The 14,947-nt window shown below is 43.3% G+C and overlaps 1 protein-coding gene across 1 annotated transcript in view; it reads left to right on the forward strand.

The window, feature by feature from the left end:
- SFRP4 (secreted frizzled related protein 4) overlaps nucleotides 1–14,947 on the forward strand; it is a 39,955-nt gene that overhangs the window by 3,824 nt on the left and 21,184 nt on the right. Inside the window, exon 4 of the mRNA XM_030190009.1 lies at nucleotides 9,113–9,311. Within this exon, the coding sequence (XP_030045869.1) occupies nucleotides 9,113–9,311 (199 nt within the window). The remainder of the gene's footprint in view (nucleotides 1–9,112; nucleotides 9,312–14,947) is intronic.

A 14,947-nucleotide genomic window follows, 5' to 3' on the forward strand; every position in this document is an offset into this window, starting at 1 on the left:
TGGACGTCCATCTCCCAGAGACATCCAAATCAGTATAATTGAAACCCGATTTTGGACGTCTTTATCAGAAGTCCGTCGCAAGGATGTCCAAATCTCAAGGGGGTGTACCGGAGGCGTGGTCAAAGCGGGACTTGGGCGCTCCTAAGACTTGGAAGTCTTTGAGCCATAATGGAAAAAAGCAAATGCGCCCAGCACTAAAATTTGGACGTTTTCACCCGGACCTGTTTTTATTATGAATAAGGCATAAAAAGGTGCCTGAAATGACCAGATGACCACTGGAGGGATTCAGGGATGACCTCCCCTTACTCCCCAGTGGTCACTAACCCCCTCCCACCCTCAAAAAACACAATTAAAAATATTACTTGCCAGCCTCAGAGGTCATACTCATGTCCATGACAGCGCATGCAGGTCCCTGGAGCAGTTTTAGTGGGTGCAGTGCACATCAGACAGGTGGACCCAGGCCCATACCCCCCACCCCCATTTGTGGAGGAAACAGCAAGCCCTCCAAAACCCACCAGAAACCCACTGTACCCACATCTAGGTGCCCCCCTTCACCCTTAATGGCTATGGTAGTGGTGTACAGTTGGGGGTAGTGGGTTTTGGGGGGGGGGGTTGGGGGGGCTCAGCACACAAGGTAAGGGAGCTGTGTTCCCAGGAGCATTTTATGAAGTCCACTGCAGTGCCCCCTAGGGTGCCTGATTCTTGTCCTGGCATGTCAGGGGGACCAGTGTACTACAAATGCTGGCTCCTACCACGTCCAAATGGCTTGAATTTGGACATTTTAGACTTGGGCGTCTTTGTGTTCGAAAATCGACGAAAATCGAAGATGTCCAAATCCAAGGACGTCCTTGGTATTTTCAAAACCAAAAGTGGACATCCATCTTTTTTCGAAAATGACATTTTCCCCACCTCCAAATTTGGACGTTTTACAAAGATGTCCAAATTCCAACTTACATTTCTTTCGAAAATGCCCCTCTAGATCTAATTGGTGGCCCTTAGTGTGGGTTGCCGAGGGGGAGGGTATCATGTAGTTCAGAGAAGACAGAAAAGGGCAGAGACTGGTCCTGCTAGTGTCTGACAAATTTTCTAAGTGGACGTTAATGTCTTCTAATAATAAATTGTAAGATCTATCTGTTGAGGTTTTTTGAAATGAATTCGCTGAATTGAGGATTCGCTTTAGACCACTTGTTTGGGGGGGGGGGGGGGGCGGGCTGTAGCATAGAATGCATGTTAAATAAATAGTCTTGTGATGAAGAGTCCTTGAGGTGGCAAGTGAGGATCTCTAAGTTTGGGCTTAGAAATGAGTCAGTGAGAGAAACGTCAAATATTTCCTTGTATATGAGGTCAATGCCCCCTCCCTTTTTTCCGTTCTGGGTCAGTGTAATAGTTTTGTATCCCACAGGGGTTAGTTCTTTGATTTGGGGGTCTTCTTTAGACAGTAACCAGGTCTCCATCAGAAAGACATATCCCGGCTGATGTTCATTTAGCCAGTCTAAGGAGAGGTATTTTGTTGTCCTCTGATCTAATATTAAGGTAGTAACAAGAAATGGGGATAGAGAAGGAGTTGTAAGTTTTTTGGCATTGTATCTGACTGAGGGAACAGCCCTGATTCTTTGATCTTAGACAGGGTTTGTTTTTGTGTCTTTTGAAGTGTTTGTATTTGGGAGGACATTGTAGGACTTCAATAGGATGAGGTAGAGTTTGCATACAGTCAATCAAGTTAGTGGTAGACAGACTCCGATTAGGAGAGTAAGGATGGGCTGGAAGGGGGTTGTAGTTGTACGCTAAGTTGAGGGAATGGGTGAGGTGCCATTGACCACAACTAGTAAGGATTAGAATTGAGCCAAAGACTTTATACCATGATTATAGTAGGTCATGTGGGGGATTTATTGCTGTAGCAAAGTTCTGTGTTATTGACAGCTGTGGCAGATATGGAGATGGTTCGTGGAGTTAAGTGACTTTTAAGTTGTGTGGACGGTTTCTCACTGGCAATCAGCCAGAGCCTAGGTAGTGACACGTGTGGAGAAGTGTGTGGAGGGGCTGCCCTTTTTTACAGGGAGATGTGCAGCTCTTATTGAGGCACTGTCAATACTGGTCATGGAATCAAGCATCTTTCATCTCGTTGAGTGGAGCACAGGCCCATGCTGTGGATATTGTAGGTACAATCTGTGTCATTCTCCTGTTGAGCGGTACACCGGGGTAGTCAGTGGTTGCACTGTAGTCTGAGTTTGTGTTGGTTATAAATGTTTTTGGATGGGCAGTGCTCCTTGCTGAGGTGTCCCGGTGGCAGAGCACATTGGGAGGCGCTCAGTGAGGCATGTGTTGCGGTGCACTCACCTTGTCAGCACCTTGTGGTGTGTTCTCAGTAGATGCTTCATGGTGTTCCCTGTGTAGAGCACTCCGTGCTGGGTTCCCACATGAAACTGAACCTTGAATTCAAGATCTTTCCGCATTACTGGAGGACTCTTTGTCTGATGTTTCTAATTGAGGGAAATTAATTGTCTCATTTGTATTTGAACAAGATCTTAATGATGTAATGAGACTATACTTTGAAGTAAGTATACATAGGAAATCAAATACGTTAGCGTTTAACTTTAAAAAAGGAGACTATGATAAAATGAGAAGAACGGTGAAAAAAAACTTAGAGGAGCAACTGCGAGGGTCAAAAATTTACATCAGGCGTGGATGCTGTTCAAAAACACCATCCTGTAAGCCCAAATATATTCCGCATATTAAAAAAGGAGGACGGAAGACCAAATGACAGCCGGCATGGTTAAAAAGTGAGGTGAAGGAAGCTATTAGAGCTAAAAGAAATTCCTTCAGAAAATGGAAGAAGGAACTGACTGAAAATAATAAGAAACAGCATAAGGAATGTCAAGTCAAATGCAAAGCGCTGATAAGGAAGTCTAAGAGGGACTTCGAAAAAAAAGATTGCGTTGGAGGCAAAAACACATAGTAAACTTTTTTTTTAGGTATATTAAAAGCAGGAAGCTGGCAAAAGAATCGGTTGGACCGCTAGATGACCGAGGAGTAAAAGGGGCAATCAGAGAAGACAAAGCCGTAGCGGAGAGATTAAATGAATTCTTTGCTTCAGTCTTCACTGAGGAAGATTTGGGTGGGATACCGGTGCCAGAAATAATATTCGTATTCTAAGCAAAAACGATGCTGGCTTTGGAGCAGTGGTGTAGCTACAGGGGGCCTTGGGGACCAAGGCCCCCCCATTCCAGCCTCAGGCCTCCCCAACACCGGTGACCAGTCAAGTGCCTGTGTTTTAGGCACTACTGGCTGCGCTCTCGCTTCCTGCACTGTTGTTCTTCACCGCTCCTTGCACCACTGTCCCACTGTCTGCACTGTTGTCCTTCACCGCTCCCTGCACCACTGTCCTTCAATTTTACACTCCGCCAGCAGCGTCAGTGAGGTAAACACACTGTCTTTGGCAGCCTGGAGGCTGTCCTTCTGCTACAATTTCCTGTCCCGCATAGGTAGGACGCTGCAACAGAAGGAGAGCTTCCAGGGCCTCCGAAGGCAGTGTGTTTACCTCATTGACACTGCCAGCGGCCCAGAAAATTGAAGAAGGGTAGCGGTGTAGGGAGCCAGAACAGGCAACGTTAAAAAGCTGAAGCCAATTAGGTAAGTCACCTTTTCCCTCTCCTTCGCGCAGCTGTTGATCATCCCCATTCATGCAAAACAGAGCAAGCAAAGTAACCTATGAGCCACTCTATCCATGTTGTCATTCTTTATGGTTGGTAACATTTTTATTTGATCTTGCTTATATTTTCAAACATGCTGGATTTGCAGCATGTGGATGTACACACAGGAAATATTGAGTAATTAGTTCTAAATTGTAAATCATTGTGTCATTTGGAGGGGCTGGTTATAGGGACTCTCTGTATTAATGCAGAGATGTTTTCACCTAGTAAAGGGCAACCAAAACATATATCATGTTATGACAATCAGGTGCTTAACAATCAGACTTACTATTTATAACTACAATTTAAAAAAAACAAAACATTAATTAGGTTGAGACCTGGAGCATTTAACATCTTTTTTTCCTGTGCCTACACCTAAAGAAAAAGATGGCATGTGGGAACTTGCGCCTTTTGTTTTGTGGAATGCAGTGGTTATTATAAAAATGCATTTGCCTTTTTTATTACTACTATTTCACAGAGAGGTATTGAATAATGAGGTAGGGGCTTCCTCCATGCAGAAGTTCTGATCAGAGGTAGTCTAAATGTGTCAACAGTGTCCAATTCAGTACACGGTTAGCCACCAAGTTAATACAAAGTTAATCATGTTCAGTGGAAAATAAATCTGTTGGCTCAGGCTGCTTTCTATGTGAATATTCCATCACTGTTTCATTATTGCTACCAAGTATTACATATTAAGGGCATTTGCTTCAAACTTTGTTTTAATTCGTTTATCCAGTCCTTACATGTCACATCTGGCTACGCCCCTGCTTTGGAGGGAGCACAGAGACAGGGACATAGAGGGGAAACATTGGACAGGATGGATAGAGACACATAAGAAATATGGATGGTGGACATAGAGAAGAAATGTCAGAAGGACAGGAAACCCTGGACAGAGTTAAGAAAAAGAAGCAGAAAAGCAGAAGAGAGACATTAGGACCAAAGTAACAGAAAACAAAGGTAGAAAACAAAAAGTATTTTTTTCTGAATTTATTAATTGTAATATGTCAACTTTGGGAAATGTGCATCCTCCCTCCCTCCTCCATGGTCCCACTACCTTGGAAGTAATGGTGTTATAGGTGGGCCATCTCAATTTTTCTGCTCAGGACCCATTCAATCCTAGCTACGCCACAGTTCAAAGGCCTATAAATCAGAGATCAGGCCAGGGGTGGCTGGTAGCTAGGGTGGGTAGGAGGGAATTAAATTCTAAACAGAGGTTTATTTGACCTTTAACAGCGCTCTTTATTGATGCTATGGTAAACTCTTAAAGCAGTACCTTTAAATGCTAGTCTAAGAAACTGTAGCAGAGACTTTAAATGCTAAAACTATTCCTTAACCTGCCTTTGCAAAATAAGCAGAGTAACCTAACTCTCCCCCAATATTCAGTCGGTGGTGGTAAGCTTTTTTTAAATGCTTACTGTCGCCGGATGAATTAGCCCCCAGTATTCAGTGCTGGGCCATGTCCGGGCACCAGCACTGAATATTGGGGGTTAAGTGTGGGCAGACAGGCTGTCAGAGCTTATGTGGGCCTGGCTGATATTTATAGGGACCCACATAAGAAAGTTATGCAGCCCCAGCTGAATATTGGGCTGGGACCCGAATAAAAAAATGTATTTCTCCCCTCCCCTTCCCCAATGTGCAGCCCACCCCCCTTACAACACCCTCCCAATCTGCAGCCCCCCATGGGTGGCCCCTTACAACAATCCCCTAGGTGGCACCCCTGCAACAACAGCCCATTGTATGCTATTTGCTATTTGCATAGACAGTTTTTTGGGGTAGTGGTTTTTTTCTCCCTCAGGGAGTTGTTTTCCATTGCTGTTTTTTCCAGTTAGTAAAAGAAGCTGATCATAGCGAACCTATTATGGGGTTTGTTTAAAGGTCTACAACTTTCCCTTGGGCTTTACTTTTTAATTAAATTATAAATTGATGCAGCAATAGCATGGCATTATCTTTGCTGGTTTAGAGCAAGAAATGAATTTGGCCTTACTAGCTTTAGAGAATGAAATATGTCGGCTCTACTTTGTACAGGAGGAACATCATTTCTTTTTCTTTCTTCAGTGCTCCTGTGCTCATTGAGTTCGGGTTCTTAGGTTTTCTCTGCCTACTTGTTTCTAATTTGTAGTTTCTAGGGATGTGCAAGCCGAATATTCTCATTTTGTTTAGCTTCCCATGTCATTTACAGGGTTTTTGTTTCATTTGGGGTTTAAAATGTTTGGAGGGCAGTGTCATCAGTAGTGTGCACTATGGCACAATAATGTGCTCTATTGCCCAAATAGTTTGCCCTATTGCTCAATAGTGCACCCTATTTTCAAACAGTGCACACTGTTGCTCTCTGGGTGCCACATTGATCAATAATGCACACTGTTGCACAATAGGACACCTGTTGAGCAATAATGGGCATTCTAGTGCAATCGTAGACACTAATGAGTAATAATGTGCACTACTGACAACACAGAAAAAACAAACAAACTCAGATTCTTTTTCTGTCATTTTGGCTTTAAAATGAGATGAAATTATATGGGAAATATAATCAACAGTCAGACTGAACAATAGTTGTTTTGCCCCCATTAATGGGGCAGTTTGTTCTGTCTGTATGTAAGAGATTATGTGTCTGTATAAAGCTGTGTATATTGGATCAGGTCCCTGCATTTCTGTTGTCCTCTGTGTTTAGCCTTTATGAGAACCTGTGTTCTAAAGCCTTTTGGAGCTTTGTTATTATTGCCTGCCTCTGGGCATGCTGGGAGGAGAAGATTTCCACCACACTCTGATTGCCCTCCTGAAGTAAAAAAAAAAAGATATGGCAACCTGTTAGAGAACTGTGCCTAGGTCAGAGATTCAGTGTGTAGAGAGCTTGCAACTCTCCATGCTGAGGCAGTAAACTGCTGCTTGTTTTTTCCTCTCAGAGTTAGTAATCCATAGCAATTTTTTTTTGTTACATTTGTACCCCACGCTTTCCCACTCATGGCAGGCTCAATGCGGCTTAAATGGGGCAATGGAGGGTTAAGTGACTTGCCCAGAGTCACAAGGAGCTGCCTGTGCCTGAAGTGGGAATCAAACTCAGTTTCTCAGTTCCCCAGGACCAAAGTCCACCACCCTAACCACTAGGGCACTCCTCCACCTGTGACTGCTGCTGTGACTGCTGTTGCAAATATTGGTGGGTTGTTTTGTTTGTTTGAGTATTTCATATTACCAGCCACTGACAGTTCCTCCTTTCTTAGAGAGGGGATAATCACAGACACAGACTCACTTTGTATATACAGAATCCTTATTCTGGCTCATTGCAACTGTAAGAGATTGATTTGTTTTATCGTGTCATCAACTGTATTAAATAAATAATTGGATTAAGGAACAGAATCTCTTCTTTGGTGATAAGCAGTCCCAGGTTTATCTCTCTGAATATACAGGGCCAAAATAACATCATGTAGAGTTCAGAACAATAGTCAAACCTCAAAAAAAAAATCTGAAATTTCAGATGCATTATAGTCAACATATAGCTGGATGGTTGGGTCTAAAGTTAAATTTTTCTAGCTCCATGTCAACTGTTTTTGCACCCAGTATTGATTATATAATTAGAAATGTTTTGAACTGGAAACAGTTTTTATAGCCAGCACTGTTCACATATTTATATGTTCAGAAAAGTTTGGAATTGGAATGAAGGTTTAAAAGCACATTTATTATTTATTGCATTTGTATCCCACCTTTTCCCACCTATTTGTAGGCTCAAAGTGGCTTACAGAGTGTGGTTATGACATAATCATTTCATGTTAACAGGTACATTTCTTATAGTTAGAATGTTGGTAAGAGAAGATAAGCATAGTTGTTTCATGAGGACAAGTACCATTCTTGCTGTTTAAAGATTGGGTAGGGGAGGATAGACGGGAAGTGTTAGGTAAGTTAGAGGTGAGCTGTGGTAATTGTGTGATTTGTTGAAGTAGTTTGTAGGCTATGTATTTTCCTTGTAGGCCTTTTGGAAGAGATGAGTTTTCAGAGATTTGCGGAAGTTAGTTAATTCGTCAATAGCTTTCAGGTCTGTAGGTAGATCATTCCACAGCTGCGTGCTCAAGTAGGAGAAGGTGGTGGCGTGTGTCAGCTGGGGAAGTGCAGATTGAGATGTTTGCGGGATGATCTTACAGCATTTCTGGGAGGCAAGTCCACAAGGTTTAGCATGTAGATTGGGGCGTCTACGTGTATAATTTTGTGTACTATCGTGCAGATCTTGAACTCAACACATTCTTTGAGTGGGAGCCAATGGAGTTTCTCTCTTAAGGGTTTAGCACTTTCATATTTATTTTTTCCAAATATGAGTCTGGCGGCTGTATTATGGGCTGTTTGGAGTTTTTTGATAGTTTGTTCTTTGCAGCCGGCGTATAGTGCATTACAGCAGTCCAAGTGACTTATTACCATTGACTGTACCAGGGTGCGGAAGATATGTCTCGGGAAGAAAGGTTTTACTCTTTTGAGTTTCCACATTGAGTGGAACATTCTCTTCGTTGTATTCTTCACATGAGTATCAAGTGTGAGGTTTCGGTCGATAGTCACTCCAAGAATTTTTAGGTTTTACGCGACGGGAAGAGAACAGTATGGTGTGGTAATTTTGGAGTAGGTGTTTTTGTTGTGTTGTGAGGTTAGTATAAGACATTGTGTTTTCTCTGCGTTTTCAGTTTCAACGCATTGGCCCAGGAGTGCATGGTTTGGAGGCTTTGATTGAGTTCGTTGGTGATTTCGTTTAGTTCCTGCTTGAATGGGATGTAGATCGTGACATCATCTGCATATATATAGAGAGAGATTGAGGTTTTGATTGGCTAGAAGTTTGGCTAGTGGTATCATCATTAGGTTGAAGAGAGTTGGTGATAGGGGGGATCCTTGGGGAACTCCGCATTCAGGTGTCCATGGGGATGATGTGTCCGCGTTGATTGTGACTTGGTATGATCTTGTGGTCAGGAATCCTTTGAACCATTTGAGAACTGTCTCCTACTCCGAAGTATTCTAGTATCTGTAATAGTATTTCATGGTTGACCATGTCGAAGGTGCTGGACATGTCGAAATGTATTAGCAACATAAAGTGTGTTCAGGTATTACAGCACATGAAAAACAACACAAAAATGGCTCTGGGAGTTTTTTTTATGACCAATGAAAGCTGGTAATGGGGTCAGTCCTGGGTGATCCTGTAGTGGGGCCAATGGATAGTTGTATCATTCATGGTCTGGGCGCAAAGAATGTTCCCGGGAAGCAGCCACTGGCGGCTTTTTTTTTATTAATTCTGACACATGTACACTAATTTTCAATGGTTGTCAATAAACAATCCCTAGAAAGAAATGTTCATCTAAGTGTTGACATCAGGATAGTATTTCACATAATTATGCCATTCATGTATGATATATAACTGTTTCTGGATGTGCTGTCTTTGTGCATTTTCTTTATTACAGTTATCCATGCTAGAGTTAAGGGAATAAACAAAAGCAGCTGTAATGAAATCACCACAGTCGTAGAAGTAAAAGAGATCCTGAAATCGTCAACACAAATCCCTCGCTCTCAAGTCCCACTGATCACTAATTCATCATGCCAGTGCCCACAGCTGAAACTCAACCAGGATGTTCTCATCATGTGTTATGAGTGGCGCACCAGGTACCGTAAAAAAAAAAAAAAAGGCCAGTTTGTTTCTTTCTAATTTAAAAGATTAAGGGGCAGAGTTGTCAATGTCAGCTACCATTAAGACAAGTAGTTTACTACTGACTTATTTAATGAAACCTAGAGTGAAATTTTAGAAAGGACATTCAGCTGAGAATATAGACACTCAGGTCTGAACATCACATACGGACATCCGTTTCTCATGTATTTTAAAACAGATCTGCTGACATACAGCCTGTTCTAAAATACATGAGAAATGGACTTCCAAGTTCTGGCTACATCAGAGGCATAGCTCAGACCCACCCAGCAGTGGAGCACCCTTAACAGCGCCGGCAGCGGAGGGAGCAGGCTGAGCTTCTACGATCCTGTGTCTGCCTCCCTCCCTCTCTCAGTGGCAGTGGTAGCGATTCTCACATGCTGCCTACCACCGCTAATCCAGAAGTGTCTCCTCTGCTGCGTCCCGCCCCCTTTGTCTCAACTTCTTGTTTCTGCTGGGGCAGGACACGCAAAAGAGTTGCTTCCAGGTTAGCGACTGTAGGCAGTGTGTATGTCAATTTCTACTGCTGCCGCTGAGGAAGGACATGGCAGTGGAAGGGAGAGAATGTTGCATGGGGGGAGGGCGAAGAGAAGTATTGGACCCATAGCACAAGAGAGGGAGATATGTTGGACCTGGGGGTGGATGAGAGGGAGAAACAGATACACAGAAGGTGGAGAGGCGAGAAAGGATGAGATGTTCCGGGGTAGGAGACTAGCAGAGCCAACAGTGAAAGCCTGAAGGCTGCAGACCTGTGCCTGCTTTTTATTGCTTTGCCACGGTCACTGCTGGTTGGGAGAAGCAACAGGGGCCTGCAGGAAGCAAGACACCACATGGAAGGAGGGAGGGAGAGGTGGTAGATGATGAATGGAAGAAAAGAGATGATGGATGGAAAAGGGATAGAGACAGAAGATGAGTGCAAAGATGAGGAGAGGAAGAAGACATGCTGGATAGAAAAGAGCTGGAGAGAAGATGCTATTGGAGAGAGAAAGGGAGATGCTGGATGGAAGGGTAGGGAGAGAAAGAGAGGAGACGCTGGACAGAATAATAGGGAAAGGGGAGAAGCTAGATGAAAGGATGGGGAGAGAGAAGATGCTGGGTAGAAGAATGGGGAGAAAGAGGGTAGACAGTGGATGGAAAGATGGGGATGAAAGAGGTAAGATGCTGGATGGATGGGTAGGGAGACAGAGGGGATACTAGATGAAAAGGGGGAGAGGATAGTGTTAGTGCAAGATTTTTTCAGCTGGCATGTGTTCTTTCATGTGCTTTTTCCTATTCATTGGTTTGGTTATGGAATAAGCTGCCTCCTATGGTAAGATCCATTAATGACCTTTAAGTTTTGTAAGACTGTAAAAATTCACTTGTTTTAATGAGTTTTGTTTGACTGTTCAATTGTTAAACTGGCAAATTGGTTTAATTGCTTTCATGTTTATGTGTGTATGTACTGTATTTTTATTGTGGCTGTATACCATGTAACCTGTTCTGGACGTACAGTGGGGGAAATAAGTATTTGATCCCTTGCTGATTTTGTAAGTTTGCCCACTGACAAAGACATGAGCAGCCCATAATTGAAGGGTAGGTTATTGGTAACAGTGAGAGATAGCACATCACAAATTAAATCCGGAAAATCACATTGTGGAAAGTATATGAATTTATTTGCATTCTGCAGAGGGAAATAAGTATTTGATCCCTCTGGCAAACAAGACCTAATACTTGGTGGCAAAACCCTTGTTGGCAAGCACAGCGGTCAGACGTCTTCTGTAGTTGATGATGAGGTTTGCACACATGTCAGGAGGAATTTTGGTCCACTCCTCTTTGCAGATCATCTCTAAATCATTAAGAGTTCTGGGCTGTCGCTTGGCAACTCGCAGCTTCAGCTCCCTCCATAAGTTTTCAATGGGATTAAGGTCTGGTGACTGGCTAGGCCACTCCATGACCCTAATGTGCTTCTTCCTGAGCCACTCCTTTGTTGCCTTGGCTGTATGTTTTGGGTCATTGTCGTGCTGGAAGACCCAGCCACGACCCATTTTTAAGGCCCTGGCGGAGGGAAGGAGGTTGTCACTCAGAATTGTACGGTACATGGCCCCATCCATTCTCCCATTGATGCGGTGAAGTAGTCCTGTGCCCTTAGCAGAGAAACACCCCCAAAACATAACATTTCCACCTCCATGCTTGACAGTGGGGACGGTGTTCTTTGGGTCATAGGCAGCATTTCTCTTCCTCCAAACACGGCGAGTTGAGTTCATGCCAAAGAGCTCAATTTTTGTCTCATCTGACCACAGCACCTTCTCCCAATCACTCTCGGCATCATCCAGGTGTTCACTGGCAAACTTCAGACGGGCCGTCACATGTGCCTTCCGGAGCAGGGGGACCTTGCGGGCACTGCAGGATTGCAATCCGTTATGTCGTAATGTGTTACCAATGGTTTTCGTGGTGACAATGGTCCCAGCTGCCTTGAGATCATTGACAAGTTCCCCCCTTGTAGTTGTAGGCTGATTTCTAACCTTCCTCATGATCAAGGATACCCCACGAGGTGAGATTTTGTGTGGAGCCCCAGATCTTTGTCGATTGACAGTCATTTTGTACTTCTTCCATTTTCTTACTATGGCACCAACAGTTGTCTCCTTCTCGCCCAGCGTCTTACTGATGGTTTTGTAGCCCATTCCAGCCTTGTGCAGGTGTATGATCTTGTCCCTGACATCCTTAGACAGCTCCTTGCTCTTGGCCATTTTGTAGAGGTTAGAGTCTGACTGATTCACTGAGTCTGTGGACAGGTGTCTTTCATACAGGTGACCATTGCCGACAGCTGTCTGTCATGCAGGTAACGAGTTGATTTGGAGCATCTACCTGGTCTGTAGGGGCCAGATCTCTTACTGGTTGGTGGGGGATCAAATACTTATTTCCCTCTGCAGAATGCAAATAAATTCATATACTTTCCACAATGTGATTTTCCGGATTTAATTTGTGATGTGCTATCTCTCACTGTTACCAATAACCTACCCTTCAATTATGGGCTGCTCATGTCTTTGTCAATGGGCAAACTTACAAAATCAGCAAGGGATCAAATACTTATTTCCCCCACTGTAATCAGTAGGACAGAATCAATTAAATAAATAAATACATAAATAATGAAAGACTGGAGATTAAGAGGAAGGGGCATAGGGAAGAAGAGGTCCCCTGCTCCAGAACATGAAATAACGTTACAGGGGGCAGGAGACCGGCAGAGCCGACAGCCGCGTGCCTGCTCTGTGCACCCCCTTGCTGCCTGCACCCAGGGTGCACCACCCCCATCGTCCTGCCCTTGGTATGCTACTGCATCTAGAATCTTTTCTCTTTCTCTCCCTAACCTTCTATCTCTGTCCTCTTTCTCTCCCTACCTATGTATGCGATGTCTTACCTCTTTTTTTCTAGTATCTTCTTTCTGCATCCTCCTATCCAGCCTCTCTCCTCTTTTTGTTCCCATTCTTCCAGCATCTTTCCTCTTTCTCTCCAGCACCTTCCCTCTTTCTCTCTCCATCCTTCCAGCCATGGTTTCCTCCTTTATCCTCAACCTTCTACCCAGCATCTTCTCTCTCTCCAGCCCTTTTCCATCCAGCATGTTGCCCACTTTCTGTCAAAACAGCCACAAAGGAGGAAAAAAATCCTCATGAAGCCGTAAAAAATTAAAAGAAGACAGTGAGGTAAATCCAAGGAGGAGAACAAGGAAGTCTTTATTGAAGATGCTAAAAAATGACCCGGCACGGCCGTGTTTTGACCCGAAGGCCTGTCTCAGGGGTCTCAGTGAATCTCTGATGTTGTAGTGTAGTACTCAACAAAAGGGAAATTTAATACAAGGATCTGACTATGAAAATCCTACTTTTATCCTCTGTCTTGAAAATATGTTGAAAAACAGTTGCCGTGTTGTTGGCTAATATAAATACACTTGCATTATTTATATTAGCCAACAACACGGCAACTGATGCAGATCAGGAAGTTGATGTCAGCTGGGGCAGAGACCTGGTAAAGCCAGCAGAGCATTCCTGAAGGCTGAGGCTCAATGCTTGCTTTTTGTTGTTTTGCCACCGCTGCTGCTCATTGGGAGAAGCAGCGGTAATGGTGCAGTGATGGCAGTGTGTCTCAGTGGGAGAAGTTCCCGCTTTGGCGGCAGTGCGGGAGATGACCCACCAAAGCAGGAGTCTCCCATTGAATGTGGGAGACTTAGCAGGTCTGATATGTGCAAATGAAAAAAATGTTTTGTCAGAAGAAGATTATCATCACCACAGTTAGTGTAAAGCTCAAACTAGTACAAGAAATCTTTAAAGGTCACAGATGTTTGCTCTCACACATGAAATATTATACTGTAATGATTTATAAAAGCAAAATATTTTCCAGCTCAGCAGGTAGTATGTGTTTGCACTTGCTGTATGTGGTGCACTGTGGAATCAGCAGGTTTAGAATTTTAGAATACCAGAAATCATGTGATAGGCAATTACAGCTGTCACACTGAAACCAAAATTATTAGTTCAGTCTTAATTTATTATTTTTCCTGAAGCTCTCTTGATGAGATATGTAGTAATTCCTACCTGCAAAATTCAGGGGTAGCATACCAGAGACAGATGCTCATATTATGTCACTACTCACTACTGGATCTGGAGACATTTCAGTATTATAATTCCACTTTTATTTATTAATCATACTGTACATATTTTTGAACATAAGTGCTTCCATACTAGGACAGACTGAAGGTCCATCAAGCCCAGTATCCTGTTTCCAACAGTGGCCAATCCAGGTCACAAGTACCTGGCAAGATCCCAAAACAGTAAAATAGATTCTCTGCTGCTTATCCTAGAAATGAGCAGTGGATTTTCCCAAGTCCATCTTAATAATTGCTTATGGACTTTTCTTTTAAGAAATTGTTCAATCCTTTTTTAAACCCTGCTTAGCTAACTGCTTTTACCACATTCTCTGGCAATAAATTCCTCGTATTTTTGGAATGAGTAAACAAGCAATTCATGTCTACCTGTTCCATTCCACTCAGTATTTTATAGACCTCTATCATACCTCCCCTCAGCTGTACTCTTCAGGGTAAAGAGCCCTAAAGAGAAAAACATCCAAAAAATGAGCCCCAAAATAACCTATGGAACTTTGTAAATCTTTGAAAATGAGCCCCTTAGTCTCTCTGCTATGGTCTTGTTTTCTCTGAGTGCACCTTTAACCCCTTGGTCATCTAGCAGTCTAACTGATTGTTTTACTGACTTCTTGCTTCTAATATACCTAAAAAAGGTTTTACTATGTGTTTTTGCTTCCAACACAGGGGTCCTTTTACTAAGCTGCACCGAAAAATGGCCTGCGCTGTTTTAGACATGTGTATTGGACATGCGCAGGTCCACTTTTCAGTGCGCCTGCAAAAAAGGCCTCTTGTTTTTGGCCAAAAATGGACATACTTCTAAATAAAAATTGACGCGCGTCCATTTTGGACCCGAGACCTTACTGTCACCCATTGACTTAGCGGTAAGGTCTCTCATGTTAACTGGGCGGTAATTGTCAGCATGCGTACACTGCCGATTACTGCCGGGTTAGCGCCACGTGGTAGAAAATAAAAAATGTTTGCTGCCGCGTG

This window comes from Microcaecilia unicolor, chromosome 1, assembly GCF_901765095.1.
Source record: "Microcaecilia unicolor chromosome 1, aMicUni1.1, whole genome shotgun sequence".
NCBI classification, from domain to species: Eukaryota; Metazoa; Chordata; class Amphibia; order Gymnophiona; family Siphonopidae; genus Microcaecilia; species Microcaecilia unicolor.